The 15,258-nt window shown below is 40.1% G+C and overlaps 1 protein-coding gene across 1 annotated transcript in view; it reads right to left on the bottom strand.

Moving 5' to 3' along the window:
• The window catches only part of htr4 (5-hydroxytryptamine receptor 4), a 194,704-nt gene that overhangs the window by 58,007 nt on the left and 121,439 nt on the right, over positions 1-15,258 (bottom strand). Inside the window, exon 5 of the mRNA XM_080900575.1 lies at positions 12,896-13,049. Coding sequence (XP_080756701.1) covers positions 12,896-13,049 — 154 coding nt within the window. The remainder of the gene's footprint in view (positions 1-12,895; positions 13,050-15,258) is intronic.

Here is a 15,258-nt window from a genome sequence, read left to right as displayed (position 1 = left end):
CATAGTATTTGTGTGAATTTGTATACTGTAATATCACTATATTATGTAGTGGCTAAGTAGGGGCTGTTTACTAAGTGCATCAGTGTAAATAGGTCATCTCTTGTGTTGGAGTGCCCTCTTGTGGCGCCTTTTGGGTAGTGCCTTAGTAAACGGGAACCCTGTAAAAAGTGGCATCAGACTGATTTGTAGTGGAGGAATTTGTTACCAGTTTTCTTAATCTTTAATCTGTATGCATGTTGTAATGCATACCCTGTTCTTAATCATAGAAACCACACCATATCACCTCTCCACATCCTCCTACTGTATGCCATACCTCCCTGTACCATCCATCTGACCGCAATAAACTCCACCTCGTGGTAATCTAATCCCTGGATGTCAGCCTCTCCTTCTGACCGAGGATAGTTATAGTATTTGAGCCAAATCATAGTATTTGTGCTAAAACATAGTATTTCTTCCAAATCATAGTATTTGTGCCAAAGTATAGTATTTCTTCCAAATCATAGTATAACTGCATAATAAAGGTTCTTGAGCCACATCAGTGTTTGTGCCAAATCTTAGTATTTCTTCTAAATCCTAGTAATTCTGCTCAATGATAGAATTTCTGCTATGCTTTAGTACTTTTTTCCTAGATTGTAGTACTTCTGCTAAGTCAAAGTATTTTATGTAAATCATAGTATTTCTACCAAGTCCCAATGTTTCTGCTAAATCATAAATAATGTTTTAGTACAAATTGTATGATTTGGTGGAACTTTCTGTGTTCCAGCACAAATGCTATGATTTGGCAGGAAAAAAATATTATTTAGCATAAATACTAAGTTTTAGCAGAAATGCTATGTTTAAACTTTAAAAAATTCTGCTATTTCTGCTGATGTGTGTTATGACTTTTGACCATTGAAATGAATGGAACACATTATCAATGTGGTCACTGATTTTGCATGATGGGCTGAGCTGTGTTTTACCTCAGTGAGATAAGCATCCGTTCTCAGACTGGGAGGCCTGGGTTCAAATCCAGCTTATGGCAACATTTCTTTCACTTAACAGTTAAACTTTTTTTAAACTCTTTTCAACACAAATTTCATTTTTTTCACCCCTTTTCAGCAAAATTTTCAGTTTTTTTAACCCCTTTTCAGCACAAATCCAAACTTTTTCAGCTCTTTTTCAGCAAAAACCTCTTTTCAGCAGAATTCTGCTCAGTCACCTCTTTTCAGCAGAAATTCTGCTGATTGAACTCTTTTCAGCAGAATTTTCACCCCCTTTTTTTTGCCCAAATTCTGCTAGCACAATTGTCAATCTCTCCACCTTTTCTTTGTGAGAAAGTGTTTGGCTCAGTGAGCTAAATAGCTGCCCTTTGACCAGGAGGGCCAGGTTCGAATCCTGCTCAGGGCATCTTTTTTTTTTTTTTTTTTTTTTTTTCAATTTTTTCAGCAGATATCTTCAGCCGTTAAGGCATCCACACTGCATTTTCGCAGGAAATGCAAATTTTTCTAGTTCTAGTTGCTTCCGTACACTTTTGGGGAATTAACTACTTCCACAATTTTCAGCCGATTTTCACCGTTCAAATTTTAAACTATTCAGCTATTTTTGCTCTTTCCGGCTATGACTTTTGCTATTTTTAACTATTATACTTTTTAAAATATTCCACTTTTTTCCTTTAATTTGTCCCATTGAAATGAATGGGAAACTTCAGCAATTCTGCTAAAATTTGCTTGTTTTTGAAACTTAACTACTTCCTCATACTTTCACCTAGAACAACCATTCAAATTTTAAAATGTTCACAAATTATTGGGCTATTCAGGTATGATTCAGCTTTTTCAAATCTTTTACTGTTTTACTTTTATGCCTCTTAAAGTTTTGAGTTGCAAAATTGTGATTTTTCACAAAATACATGCGTTGTTATGGTTGCTATGCTCTTGGCTTCCAGTGTGACACTGAAGCTTTTGCAATTTTCACTTCATGTCCGAACAACTTCTTGCTACTTGCTCAATTTTCACTCAACTTCCACAAATTATACATCAAAACGTAGGTAGTTTTGCTGGCTTTCAGAAAATGTCACTATCATTGTTGTGGGATTTATAGAATTTTGGCAAATCTCCTCAGACCAACACAATGTCGGAAAACTCTCCATATAAAGTCAATGGAGAGTTTGTTCAAAATCACGGCTGGATTTCTGTAATGAGAGGCATATTCGAATCGTCATATCTCCTTAACGAAGCAAAGTTAAGACATGAGGCTTGTCCCCGAATATCTTCAGACACCCCTGACGCTCACAATTCAAGAATTTCTTTCTCACATATTACCGTTCTGAAATGAGTTGGACTTGTTTGAGGGTAGGAAATTTGTCCTTCGCTCAGATTTCTTCAGATTTCAAACCCTGGAAATGAACCACTTTTTTCTCTCGTCATAACTTTTTTTTGGATTTCCACAGAGACCTGAAAATTTCCATGACTGTTCACCAAAGCCTGCTGTCTCTTACGGTGAAAGAATGATATCGATACTCCAAATAGATTTAGAGTTAGAAAGCGTTGTTTGAGGGCAAGTCAAGGCAGTTTTTGCTTCGCTCTACTCAGTTATGGTGCATTACAAGTCAAATATCTTTAATAATTCATATTTTAATGATAAATTGTAAACACTGGAAGATTCCCCCTTCTCTTCTGAACAAAACGGTGTAAGAATGACCGCTCTAGCCCCTACGGTTTGGAAATTATTGTCATTTGTTTGAGGGGAGTCGTCACTATGAGAAATAGACTGCAATAATCCTGTGCCTCTCTGTGCTGCGTGTGTAAAAAGATGCACCTTTTTTGGCGGGAAAACGTAAACAGCAACAGCCACTCTGATTGGTGGATTTAAATTCGGCAGCTCTCTCCCTCTGTGTCTGTCTGTGTGTGTGTGTGTGTGTGTGTGTGTGTGTGTGTGTGTGTGTGTGTGTGTGTGTGTGTGTTTAGTGGGAGAGAGAGAACCCTACCCTTATTTGGCAGCACAGCATGTCATTGTAGGATTTAAATTGAATATAGTTAGACTGATTGACTGGATTAGAGCCTGTGTTTGTGTGTCCCTCTCTGCATTTCTGTTTCAATATGCCTCCATATTTGTAATTTTGTAAGTTATTGCTATTCTGCTAAATCATAGTATTTCTGGTACTTTTCGGTACTTGTGGTAAATACAGTATTTCTGCTAAATTATAGTATTTCTGCTTTATTATACTATTTGTGCTAAAACATAGTATTTCTACTAAATGTAGTATTTCTGCTTTTTATACTATTTGTGCTAAATTATAATATTTCTGCTTTTTATACTATTTGTGCTAAATTATAATGTTTCTGCTTTTTATACTATTTGTGCTAAAACATAGTATTTCTACTAAATGTAGTATTTATGCTTAATCATACTATTTCTGCTTTTTATAGGATTTGTGCCTAATATAGTATTTCTGCTTTTTATAGGATTTGTGCTTAATATAGTATTTCTGCTAAATTATAGTATTTCTGCTTTTTATAGGATTTGTGCTAAAACATAGTATTTCTACTAAATGTAGTATTTATGCTTAATCATACTATTTCTATATATTTCTGCCAGGTCCCCAGGCAGCCAATCCTCTGTGATGACTGAGACATTCAAATTTTCAAATCAGGGCCTGCACGGTTTCCCAGCCAATCATATATGTGTCCTGAGGCATTCAAATTTGCATATTGGGGCCTTCATGGCTTCTAAGCCAGCCAATCATATCTGAGGGCTGAGGAACTCAAATCCACAAATCAGGGCCTGCACGGCTTCCCAGCCAGCCAATCATATATGTGGTCTCAGCCATTCAAATTTGCATATTGGGGAATTCGTGGCTTCTAAGTCAACAAGTCATCCATGTCATATATCTCTAAAAATTCACATTTTAATGATAAATTGTCAACACTTGAAGATTCCCCCATCTCTTCTGAACAAAACGGTGTAAGAATGACCGCTCTAGCCCCTACGGTTAGGAAATTATGGTCATTTGTTTGAGGGGAGTCGTCATTATGAGAAATAGACTGCAATAATCCTGTGCCTCTCTGTGCTGCGTGTGTAAAAAGATGCACATGTTTTGGCGGGAAAAAGTACACAGGCTCTCTGATTGGTGGATTTAAATTCAGCAGCTCCCAGGCTGACCTAGAAACTTACTTCTCTCTCCCTGTGCATTTTTTTTGCTGATTTTTTCATTTAACAAGTATATTTGAGGGACCCTCAGCATGTTCAGCATTTTTTCAGCTGTCCATTTTGCTTTTCCAATTTTTCTGTTTAACTTATTACTATTGTGCTAAATCATACTATTTCTGCTATTTTATAAGATTTGTGCCTAATATAGTATTTCTGCTAAATTACAGTATTTCTGCTTTTTATACTATTTGTGCTAAAACATAGTATTTCTACTAAATGTAGTATTTATGCTTAATCATACTATTTCAGCTTTTTATGGGATTTGTGCCTAATATAGTATTTCTGCTTTTTATAGGATTTTTGCTCAAACATAGTATTTCTACTAAATGTAGTGTTTATGCTTAATCATACTATTTCTGCTTTTTATAGGATTTGTGCTTAATATAGTATTTCTGCTAAATTATAGTATTTCTGCTTTTTATAGTATTTGTGCTAAAACATAGTATTTCTACTAAATGTAGTATTTATGCTTAATCATAGTATTTCTATATATTTCTGCCAGGTCCCCAGGCAGCCAATCCTCTGTGAGGACTTAAACATTCAAATTTTCAAATCAGGGCCTGCACGGTTTCCCAGCCAATCATATATGTGTCCTGAGGCATTCAAATTTGCATATTGGGGAATTCGTGGTTTCTAAGTCAACAAGTCATCCATGTCGTATATCTCTAAAAATTCACATTTTAATGATAAATTGTTAACACTGGAAGATTCCCCCATCTCTTCTGAACAAAACGGTGTAAGAATGGCCGCTCTAGCCCCTACGGTTAGGAAATTATGGTCATTTGTTTGAGGGGAGTCGTCACTATGAGAAATAGGCTGCAATAATCCTGTGCCTCTCTGTGCTGCGTGTGTAAAACGATGCACATGTTTTGGCGGGAAAACATAAACAGCCACTCTGATTGGTGGATTTAAATTCGGCAGCTCTCTCCCTCTGTGTGTGTGTGTGTGTGTGTGTGTGTGTGTGTGTGTGTGTGTGTGTGTGTGTGTGTGTGTGTGTGTGTGTGTGTGTGTTAGTGGGAGAGAGAGGACCCTGCCCTTATTTGGCAGCATGTCATTGTAGGATTTAAATTGAATATAGTTAGACTGGTTGACTGGATTAGAGCCTGTGTTTGTGTGTCCCTCTGTGCATTTCTGTTTCAATATGCCTCCATATTTGTAATTTTGTAAGTTATTACTATTCTGCTAAATCATAGTATTTCTGGTACTTTTCGGTACTTGTGCTAAATACAGTATTTCTGCTAAATTATAGTATTTATTCTTTTTATAGGATTTGTGCCTAACATAGTATTTCTGCTAAATTATAGTATTTCTGCTTTTTATACTATTTGTGCCTAATATAGTATTTCTGCTTTTTATAGGATTTGTGCCTAATATAGTATTTCTGCTTTTTATAGGATTTGTGCTTAATATAGTATTTCTGCTAAATTATAGTATTTCTGCTTTTTATAGGATTTGTGCTAAAACATAGTATTTCTACTAAATGTAGTATTTATGCTTAATCATACTATTTCTATATATTTCTGCAAGGTCCACAGGCAGCCAATCCTCTGTGATGACTGAGACATTCAAATTTTCAAATCAGGGCCTGCACGGTTTCCCAGCCAATCATATATGTGTCCTGAGGCATTCAAATTTGCATATTGGGGCCTTCATGGCTTCTAAGCCAGCCAATCATATCTGAGGGCTGAGGAATTCAAATCCACAAATCAGGGCCTACACAGCTTCCCAGCCAGCCAATCATGTATGTGGGCTCCAGGTATTCAAATTTGCATATTGGGGAATTCGTGGCTTCTAAGACAACAAGTCATCCATGTCATATATCTCTAATAATTCATTATTTAATGATAAATTGTCAACACTTGAAGATTCCCCCATCTCTTCTGAACAAAACGGTGTAAGAATGACCGCTCCAGCCCCTACGGTTAGGAAATTATGGTCATTTGTTTGAGGGGAGTCGTCACTATGAGAAATAGACTGCAATAATCCTGTGTCTCTCTGTGCTGCGTGTGTAAACAGAAGCACCTGTTTTGGCGGGAAAAAGTGCACAGGCTCTCTGATTGGTGGATTCAAATTCAGCTGCTCCCAGGCTGACCTAGAAACTTACTTCTCTCTCCCTGTGTGTGTGTGTGTGTGTGTGTGTGTGTGTGTGTGTGTGTGTGTGTGTGTGTGTGTGTGTGTGTGTGTGTGTGTGACAGAGAGAGAGAGAGAGAGAGAGAAAGGCTTTCAATGGGATGACCTCATTCTAAGCTCTCTCACCGCGATCTAATTCTGACTGCTCATCACCCTGTTTTTCCAAACAGCTGCTCTCTTTCCCAGTGGCGCAGTTGGTAATGACACGGGTCTGCAAACCAAAGGTCGCCGGTTCGATTCCACCTTGGTCAACATTTTTTTTCCCTACAAATTAATACACTGTCACAGACCAGTAATTCATATTCATCATTTATTACAATTCTGCAAACTTTTATGATTTTACCAGCTTTTCTAATATGGACCTCACATTCTTGTTAACACTCCATGGCACAAATACTCTTCCCTTTAGGCTCTGTGTATGTGTGTGTGTGTGTATCAATATTTCTCCCATTTTAAAGTATTACTCCTCCATAATTGTATTTCTGTTAAATCAAAGTACTTTTACTACATCTCAGTACTTCTGCTCAATCATAGTATTTCTGCTAAATCATAGTATTTCTGCTACTTTTTGGTACTTGTGCTAAATACAGTATTTCTGCTAAATCATACTATTTCTACTATATTATATTTTTCTTTCTAAATATAGCATTTCTGCTATATAATTGTATTTCTGCTATGTTATAATATTTGTGCTAAATCAGAGTATTTGTGCTGTATCATAGTATTTCTGCCAAATGATAGTATTTCTGTCAAATTATAGTATTTGTGCTAAAACATAGTATTAATTTAAAATTACAATATTCATAGTTCATCACAGTGTCTCTGGTAAATCACAGTATTTCTGCTATGTTGTACTATTTTTCTAAATCATAGTGTTTCTGTAATGTTTAAGTATTTTTGGCTAAATATATTCTTTCTGTTATCTTATACTATTTCTCCTAAATTCTTGTATTTTTGAGAAGTTATGTTTCTGGTAAGTTACAATATTTCTGCTAAGTTCTGCTATGCTATTGTATTTCTGCCAAGTATTATGTTTCCTCTAAGATATTGCAGTTCTGCTAAGTTATTCCATTTTAGCAAAGTTCTTTTGCTTCTGCAAAGTTTTTACAATTTCTGCAACTTTTCAGCTTTTTCAGCTAGTTTTTGCATACAGCTTCAGCTTTAAGCATCCACACTGCATTTTCGCAGGAAATGCAAATTTTTCTAGTTTCATTTGACCTTTGGTTTTAAATTCAGTTTCCTGGGTGAATTTTCTTATTTGAGTTCAGCTTTTACTACATTCATCGTTTTTAATGATTGTATGCAGGGCACGTGTCAGAGGCAGGAAAATCTGTGCAGGATGTCTGTCTCCAGAAACACATCCATCAAAGCCCGTAATGACTGAACTAACGGGGACCAAAGCGCTCTCTGCAGTCGTTCATTCTAATTTGATCATTTTTATTTTATTCTAGTGCTTTTAGTTTTCAAGAGTCTAGTTTGTCTGTTTGGCGTGATACGGGATTTGGGCATTTTTAGGAAAAGCACTGAACCTGCTCAGTGACCCATGATGTGATCAAAAGGTCCATTTACAGTGTAGAAACACGGTATATCTGATATTTATTCCTATAAAATATGCTGCTTACATTTTGTTGGTAGAGTCTTGCTATGCTCTGGTTCTGATGCTCAGGAAGGCAAAAAAATAGAAAACTAATCATTGGCTGTCAGGTGAGTTCCTTCCACAGTGCAATGATGTGACATTAATCATGGATCAAATCTTTCTTCAAATACTACACGACTCCTCGCTGTACCACTTATAACAGCTCCATTTACAGTCAGCAAAACTCCGGGGACATTCTTATTTGCATGTGTCCTTAAAATGTAATTAATGTAAGCATGCAAAGAAACTTCCAAACTCCTATGAGGACACGTCGGTCTAATTTATGAAGTTACACAAAGCTGAAATGATCAGAACATTAAAAGAACATTATGATAACAGTAAATGTTAGTATGGCAGAGTGTTTCAGAAAAAGCTCAGGTGACACAATGAGGGAACACCTGAAAGACTCAAACCTCACTGATGGAAATGATCAGGATAAACCACAGAGCTGTCTTCATAAAGTCATCAGCACATCAGAAACAGCAGCGACACGAGCCCCAGCTGCCTGACAGGTCTGCACAAAACACTCGTTTCCACGTGATCTGTGCCAAAATCACTTGCAACACTCAGCAGCTTAATGAGCCCCACGAGAGCTGCTGTGTGAGTGTGTGTGTCTATGACTTTATGTGTGTCTGTGTGACCCCGGTCCTTGTGTTGACAGGCAGCTCAGAGAAAGTTTTGCTGGCGTTTCGATGAAGATGGACGGGGTGAGCGAGGTTAAAGGTGGCAGGGGACAATCGCTCTCTCTTTCACAGTCTCCTCGTGCACTCGCTCTCTAACCTTCCCTCTGCGTTTGTTTTCGGTCACACACACATGTGAGAATGATTTCTGCAATGCTCATGTTGTTAAAGACTTTATTTATCAGACTGTTTATGACACCAGAGCCCATCACCTCTGAAAACAGCGAGCAGCAACCGAGACAGCTGGAGGAATATAAATGAGTGTGTAAGGCAGGATGGACACACACATACACACTCACACACACAGACACACACACTCTCACACACAGACAGGGACACACACACCCACACATCTCACTGACTGTGTGGTCACGTCATGGCTACACTGCATCACCTTACACTGACTGATCCACTCATCACAGAGGTAGTAACCTGCTCTCGCCTGAATCAGTGGATTTATACAGACTGACAGTAAATATTAGGGCTGGGTATCGTCACTGATTACTAGAATTGATTCGATTCCGATTCACAAGTTCCTGAATCGATTCGATCCACGATTTGATTCAATTCGATTCGATTCAATTCGATTTGAATCTGGGAAATCTTGCCTCAGACAGTCAGAAATATTAGAATTCAGATCAGTACATTTACATATTGTTGCATCTATAAAAAGGAAGCTGACACTTTCCAGACTTTACCAAAGGTGTGAGCGTCACAGCAGATGCCTTTGTGTCAAATTACTGAAGATAAAACACAGAAAAACATGAAGATGATTTTCCTGGCCTGGGATTTTATAAAAATATTCTGCAGTAGATCAAAAACGAAAGAAAACCATTAATCAATTTATGAACATTACCTCTGAAGTTACAGAGGTTTTATTAGAGACACGGCTAAGCGTTTTGCATTTTGTATAATTTTAAAAAGTTTAAATCTGAAACATCAGAATCAGCGAGCTGTCGGCTTTCAGCCCCGACTGTGTCCGTGCAGGTGAGAAAGGCGACATCTCACTGATTCTGATCTGCGGTCCGCGCTTTGTGTTTATGTCTTTGTGCAGAAGCCGTGTACCTGCTCTCATTTACTGTTTTAAATGTTTGGTGGTTGTCAAAATTTTGTGACATTTCACCTGAGATTCTGGAATTTTGGGCAAAATACATTTATATAAAAAAATCGATTCAGGATTTTAATGAATCGATATCACGTTATCCAAGCCAGAATCGATTTTAATCGATGAATCGATTATTAAAACCCACCCCTAATAAATATGATCAGGGGGAGATGGTGGAGAGGATGAAGGTGCTCTGTGGGCCAGTGCTGCTCTTCAGGCTGTGTGTCGGGCAGAGTGGAATCACTTTTACTGAGTCACAGCTAAGTGAGAATGTTATCTGCCCCATTCTCGTCCCAACATCAGGGCAGCCCGATCCACATCTGCAGGGGGGCGCAGGAGCAAATCGTCTCTGTTCCTTGTGATCACTGTGGCTTATATGGAGCGAAACACCTCAGTCTCAGTGGACTGTTTTCACCGAGTGGAAGGTGGATGGGTTAAAGCAGAGATTTCCACATTTAAACAGCAGAGAACACAGAGTATACAGTGGGGCAAAAAAGTATTTAGTCAGCCACCGATTGTGCAAGTTCCCCCACCTAAAATGATGACAGAGGTCAGTAATTTGCACCAGAGGTACACTTCAACTGTGAGAGACAGAATGTGAAAAAAAAATCCATGAATCCACATGGTAGGATTTGTAAAGGATTTATTCGTAAATCAGGGTGGAAAATAAGTATTTGGTCAATAACAAAAATACAACTCAATACTTTGTAACATAACCTTTGTGGGCAATAACAGAGGTCAAACGTTTACTATAGGTCTTTACCAGGTTTGCACACACAGTAGCTGGTATTTTGGCCCATTCCTCCATGCAGATCTTCTCGAGAGCAGTGATGTTTTGGGGCTCTCGCCGAGCAACACGGACTTTCAACTCCCACCACAGATTTTCTATGGGGTTGAGGTCTGGAGACTGGCTAGGCCACTCCAGGACTTTCAAATGCTTCTTACGGAGCCACTCCTTTGTTGCCAAGGCGGTGTGTTTTGGATCATTGTCATGTTGGAAGACCCAGCCTCGTTTCATCTTCAAAGTTCTCACTGATGGAAGGAGGTTTTGGCTCAAAATCTCACGATACATGGCCCCATTCATTCTGTCCTTAACACGGATCAGTCATCCTGTCCCCTTGGCAGGAAAACAGCCCCATAGCATGATGTTTCCACCCCCATGCTTCACAGTAGGTATGGTGTTCTTGGGATGCAACTCAGTATTCTTCTTCCTCCAAACACGACGAGTTGAGTTTATACCAAAAAGTTCTACTTTGGTTTCATCTGACCACATGACATTCTCCCAATCCTCTGCTGTATCATCCATGTGCTCTCTGGCAAACTTCAGACGGGCCTGGACATGCACTGGCTTCAGCAGCGGAACACGTCTGGCACTGCGGGATTTGATTCCCTGCCGTTGTAGTGTGTTACTGATGGTGACCTTTGTTACTTTGGTCCCAGCTCTCTGCAGGTCATTCACCAGGTCTCCCCGTGTGGTTCTGGGATCTTTGCTCACCGTTCTCATGATCATTTTGACCCCACGGGATGAGATCTTGCGTGGAGCCCCAGATCGCGGGAGATTATCAGTGGTCTTGTATGTCTTCCATTTTCTGATGATTGCTCCCACAGTTGATTTTTTCACACCAAGCTGCTTGCCTATTGTAGATTCACTCTTCCCAGTCTGGTGCAGGTCTACAATACTTTTCCTGGTGTCCTTCAAAAGCTCTTTGGTCTTGGCCATGGCGGAGTTTGGAGTCTGACTGTTTGGGGCTGTGGACAGGTGTCTTTTATACAGATGATGAGTTCAAACAGGTGCCATTCATACAGGTAACGAGTGGGGGACAGAAAAGCTTCTTACAGAAGACATTACAGGTCTGTGAGAGCCAGAGATTTTCCTTGTTTGAGGTGACCAAATACTTATTTTCCACCCTAATTTATGAATAAATTCTTTACAAATCCTACCATGTGAATTCATGGATTTTTTTTTCACATTCTGTCTCTCACAGTTGAAGTGTACCTCTGGTGCAAATTACTGACCTCTGTCATCATTTTAAGTGGGGGAACTTGCACAATCGGTGGCTGACTAAATACTTTTTTGCCCTACTGTATCTGACATGCTTACAAAGCAGAGGTTTGGCAGTAAGGTTAACTTTTTACCCCTGAACTCAGAGCATTCTCCATATTTAAGGCAGCTTATAGTCAGAATGACTGCATGTGCATCAGAAGGCAGTGATGCTGGTCTCAGGAACTATTCTAATGACTTCATGGATATACACTGAGGGGTCAGAGGTCATCGAGCTGCTGAATGTGGCCTTCACATCAGTGAGCCTCACCTGCAGCTTCACAGGTGTACCTCTGAAGTCAGAGATGCCCACGTTTCTGCACATGACACCAAAGCTGTGACCTCATTAATACTCAGTCAGTTATTCCCGACATGCGGAGAGAAGATCAGAGAGTTCTTACACCTGAGACAGGTAAGGTGTGGTCATCGTCAGGCAGCTGAGCTCCACACTGACCTCTCTGCTCACACTGTTTTCATCTGTCTTACATCTGGATGTTAATCATCCACAGTATAATACACAGGAATATGTAGGCTGGTGGGAGGGAAACACACGTGTAAATATTCTGGGATGTTCCAGGGAAAATTAGTGTTTCCAGAGTGTCCCGGGCGCTCGTCTCAGTGTTTAGGAACTCAGTGATTTTATGAATTTTCTTTTTCAGATGGAAAACTTTCAGAGGGCAAGAAGAAATAAACATTTAAAGGGACGAGTTTTTTCCTGAAAGCCTCAAAGAGTGAGTGAAACCCGTTTGTCCAGACTGAATCTGTGAGCGCGTCATTTTGTTTCCGTTCTTTGCATGGCGCTTGTGTCACAGCGGATCTTAAACTGAACTCAAACACAACTCGACCCTGTGTCTGTGGTGTCGGCAGCCTCGTCTGTCTGTCTCTGTGTCTGATATGCTGTTGTTGTTGTTGTTGCCACAGTGACGCATGAAGCATTTCTTCTTCGTGTAAACAAAACTTCCCAGAATCCCATTTTTTTAAATGTTTATGCTAAACATATTTTGTTCAGCTTTTTTCCATCTTTGGCTCGTCTTTGTGTCTCCTCGGGCAGCTTTCACTTCCACGAACTTGTGAAAAAGATCCCCCCTCCCACGCGGACGCCAGCCCGCAGCACTCACCAGGTGGTCGATGCCGATACTGTTCCAGCCCTGCATGATGGGCAGGAAGGAGATGAAAGTGGGAATGACCCAGCAGCCGCCGATCATTAAAGCCACTCGCATGGGCGTCATTTTGTTCCGGTAGACCAGAGGCTGGCAGCAGATAGCGTAGTATCTGCAGGGAGATGACAGAGAGAGAGCGTAAGTATGATTACAGGAATCCGACTCACACACACTTATTAAAAATTGCCACAAACACACAGTTTCACCCCAAACCTGACAAAGAGAAGAAGAAGAAAAGGAAGCGAGCTGTGAAATGGTTCGATAGGTAGAGCAGAGGTAGAGCAGGTGAAAGTTAAAGGAATCGACAAGTCCGAGCATCTCTGATTTTATTTTCTGTTGCCTGGAATAAATGAGCAAATCCATGAATAGAGCCAAAAACACAAAGAGTCACTGTGAATAAACTGGCTTCTGTCCCCCCGACCTCCTGGCTCTGTTTTCCAGTTTCAGAGAGCGAGACAAGAGGACATTTCCACCATCCTGCATTTACAAAAACATGCTAACCGCGAATAAAAGCCACCAATTAGCACTGACTTCAGCAATGAAACGGTTCCCATTACCTTCCCGTAATGTCTCTTTCCACTCTGTCTTTCTTTGAGCCTGTCTCTCATCATCATCCATCATCATCATCTCTGTACCTCTTCTCTCATCCAGCCCTCACGTCTCGCCTTTCTGCTTTTGTCCTCCATCTGTTCTGCTTTGATCCCACCCTTCGATCACAGTTTTATTGCCCCATTCTGCATCCCGAAGGCTCAGCTGAAGACCAGAGGAGCCATGCTGACACCATCACGACCATCTGAGGCCTTTTCTTCACACCGTTCAGCCACTTGTCTCCCAGAGGCACAAACCCGGATCCTCTGCTGCATCTGCCAGTAACCCAACACTGCACACAGGGGGCTGGGCCTGTCGTGGGGTATTCCTTTAAATATTATTTAAAATCAATAATAATGATGATTCTGGCCTAACTCTAACCCTGCCCTATTAAACACAAACTCCTCCCTGTGATGTTCAATCAAACTTCTGCCTCTTCACACACTTGAGGGAAGCTCCACGTCTCACTCTAAGCAACAGACTGGGAGAGACATGAAACCAAAGGAAGGAGAGGAAGCTATTAAAAAAGGAAGTAAAGATAAAAACAAAGGAGGAAGAGGAAAAGAGAAATGAGAAGGATGAGGATAAAGAGGCTGATTAATCCTTTTATCAAAGCTCTGATGACAGATGTGGTGTTCCTCATGGGAACAAAGCCTCCATATCTGCACTTTTATCTGGTCACTGAGCTCACGCCTGTTCCACCGTGACAGGAAACAGATAAAGTCAACCAACCAAAATGGACCTCCTGACCTCCTGCACACAAAGTGCTTCTGTGAGCCGCCGTATGTTTGTTTCAGGTGTAAAACTTCTTGCTGTGCTGAAGCTGCAGAGTCTGCAGTCTTGTGTGGATGGTTAGAAGGTGAAGACCCAGAAACAGGAACCCGAAAACACACAGTGAGGGTAAGCAGACACCCTCACGCACTGAGGAGTAATGAGGATTGACCACAGCTGGGAGGAAACAAGACAGAGGCGTACTCAATTATCAGAAATGCAACAGCAAGTGAACAATAAGAACTGAAGAGGGAAATGCAGACCACCAACAAATAAGAGAATGCTGTAAAAGTCCAAAAATATAACTAGAAGTCAGAAATACGAGGAATACAGAACAGAAGACTCCCACGAGTTCTTCTACTTGATTTAAGCTGTTGCGTTAAAGGTGGTGTTTGATATTCAGGTGATAAAATAGCAGTTTAACCAATCAGTATACTGCAATAGTTTTTGCACATGCCCACAAGTTTTACAGGGTAAAGTAACATGTCAATCTTATTGTAACAGACGTAGCAGACAGGGCCACATATTGCACACGTTGACTTTTCAACACTTTCTTTTATTTCCGGTTGTCATAACTTACACGCAACTGCAGCTTTTCAGTTGCCAGCCAAACACACCAACAACAACGACGCCCCCAGGACCCAGTTCATTCTGCTTTAAGCAGAGTGTGATTGCTGATGCTGCTCAGGTGTGTCCGCCTCCCCCACAGCTGCACCACAGACCATGCCCTGCCACACTTATATATTTCAGCTCTGTAATATTCTTGATATTTAATTTGAAATATTTGTATATATATTAGAGCTCTTTGTTATACTTTGTAAACTTTGTAATATAAAGTATTATTTAATTAGTTCAGCCTGTTACTGTTTTTATTGTCTTTCCTCAGGGATTATTAAAGTGTGCTTAATCTGTGTGTGTGTGTGTGTGTGTGTGTGTGTGTGTGTGTGTGTGTGTGTGTGTGT

The sequence above is a fragment of the Rhamphochromis sp. 'chilingali' genome (assembly GCF_963969265.1).
Source record: "Rhamphochromis sp. 'chilingali' genome assembly, chromosome: 13".
Classification (NCBI taxonomy): Eukaryota; Metazoa; Chordata; class Actinopteri; order Cichliformes; family Cichlidae; genus Rhamphochromis; species Rhamphochromis sp. 'chilingali'.
Note: the sequence above shows the minus strand (reverse complement) of the source record. Positions and strands in the feature narration are given on the sequence as shown.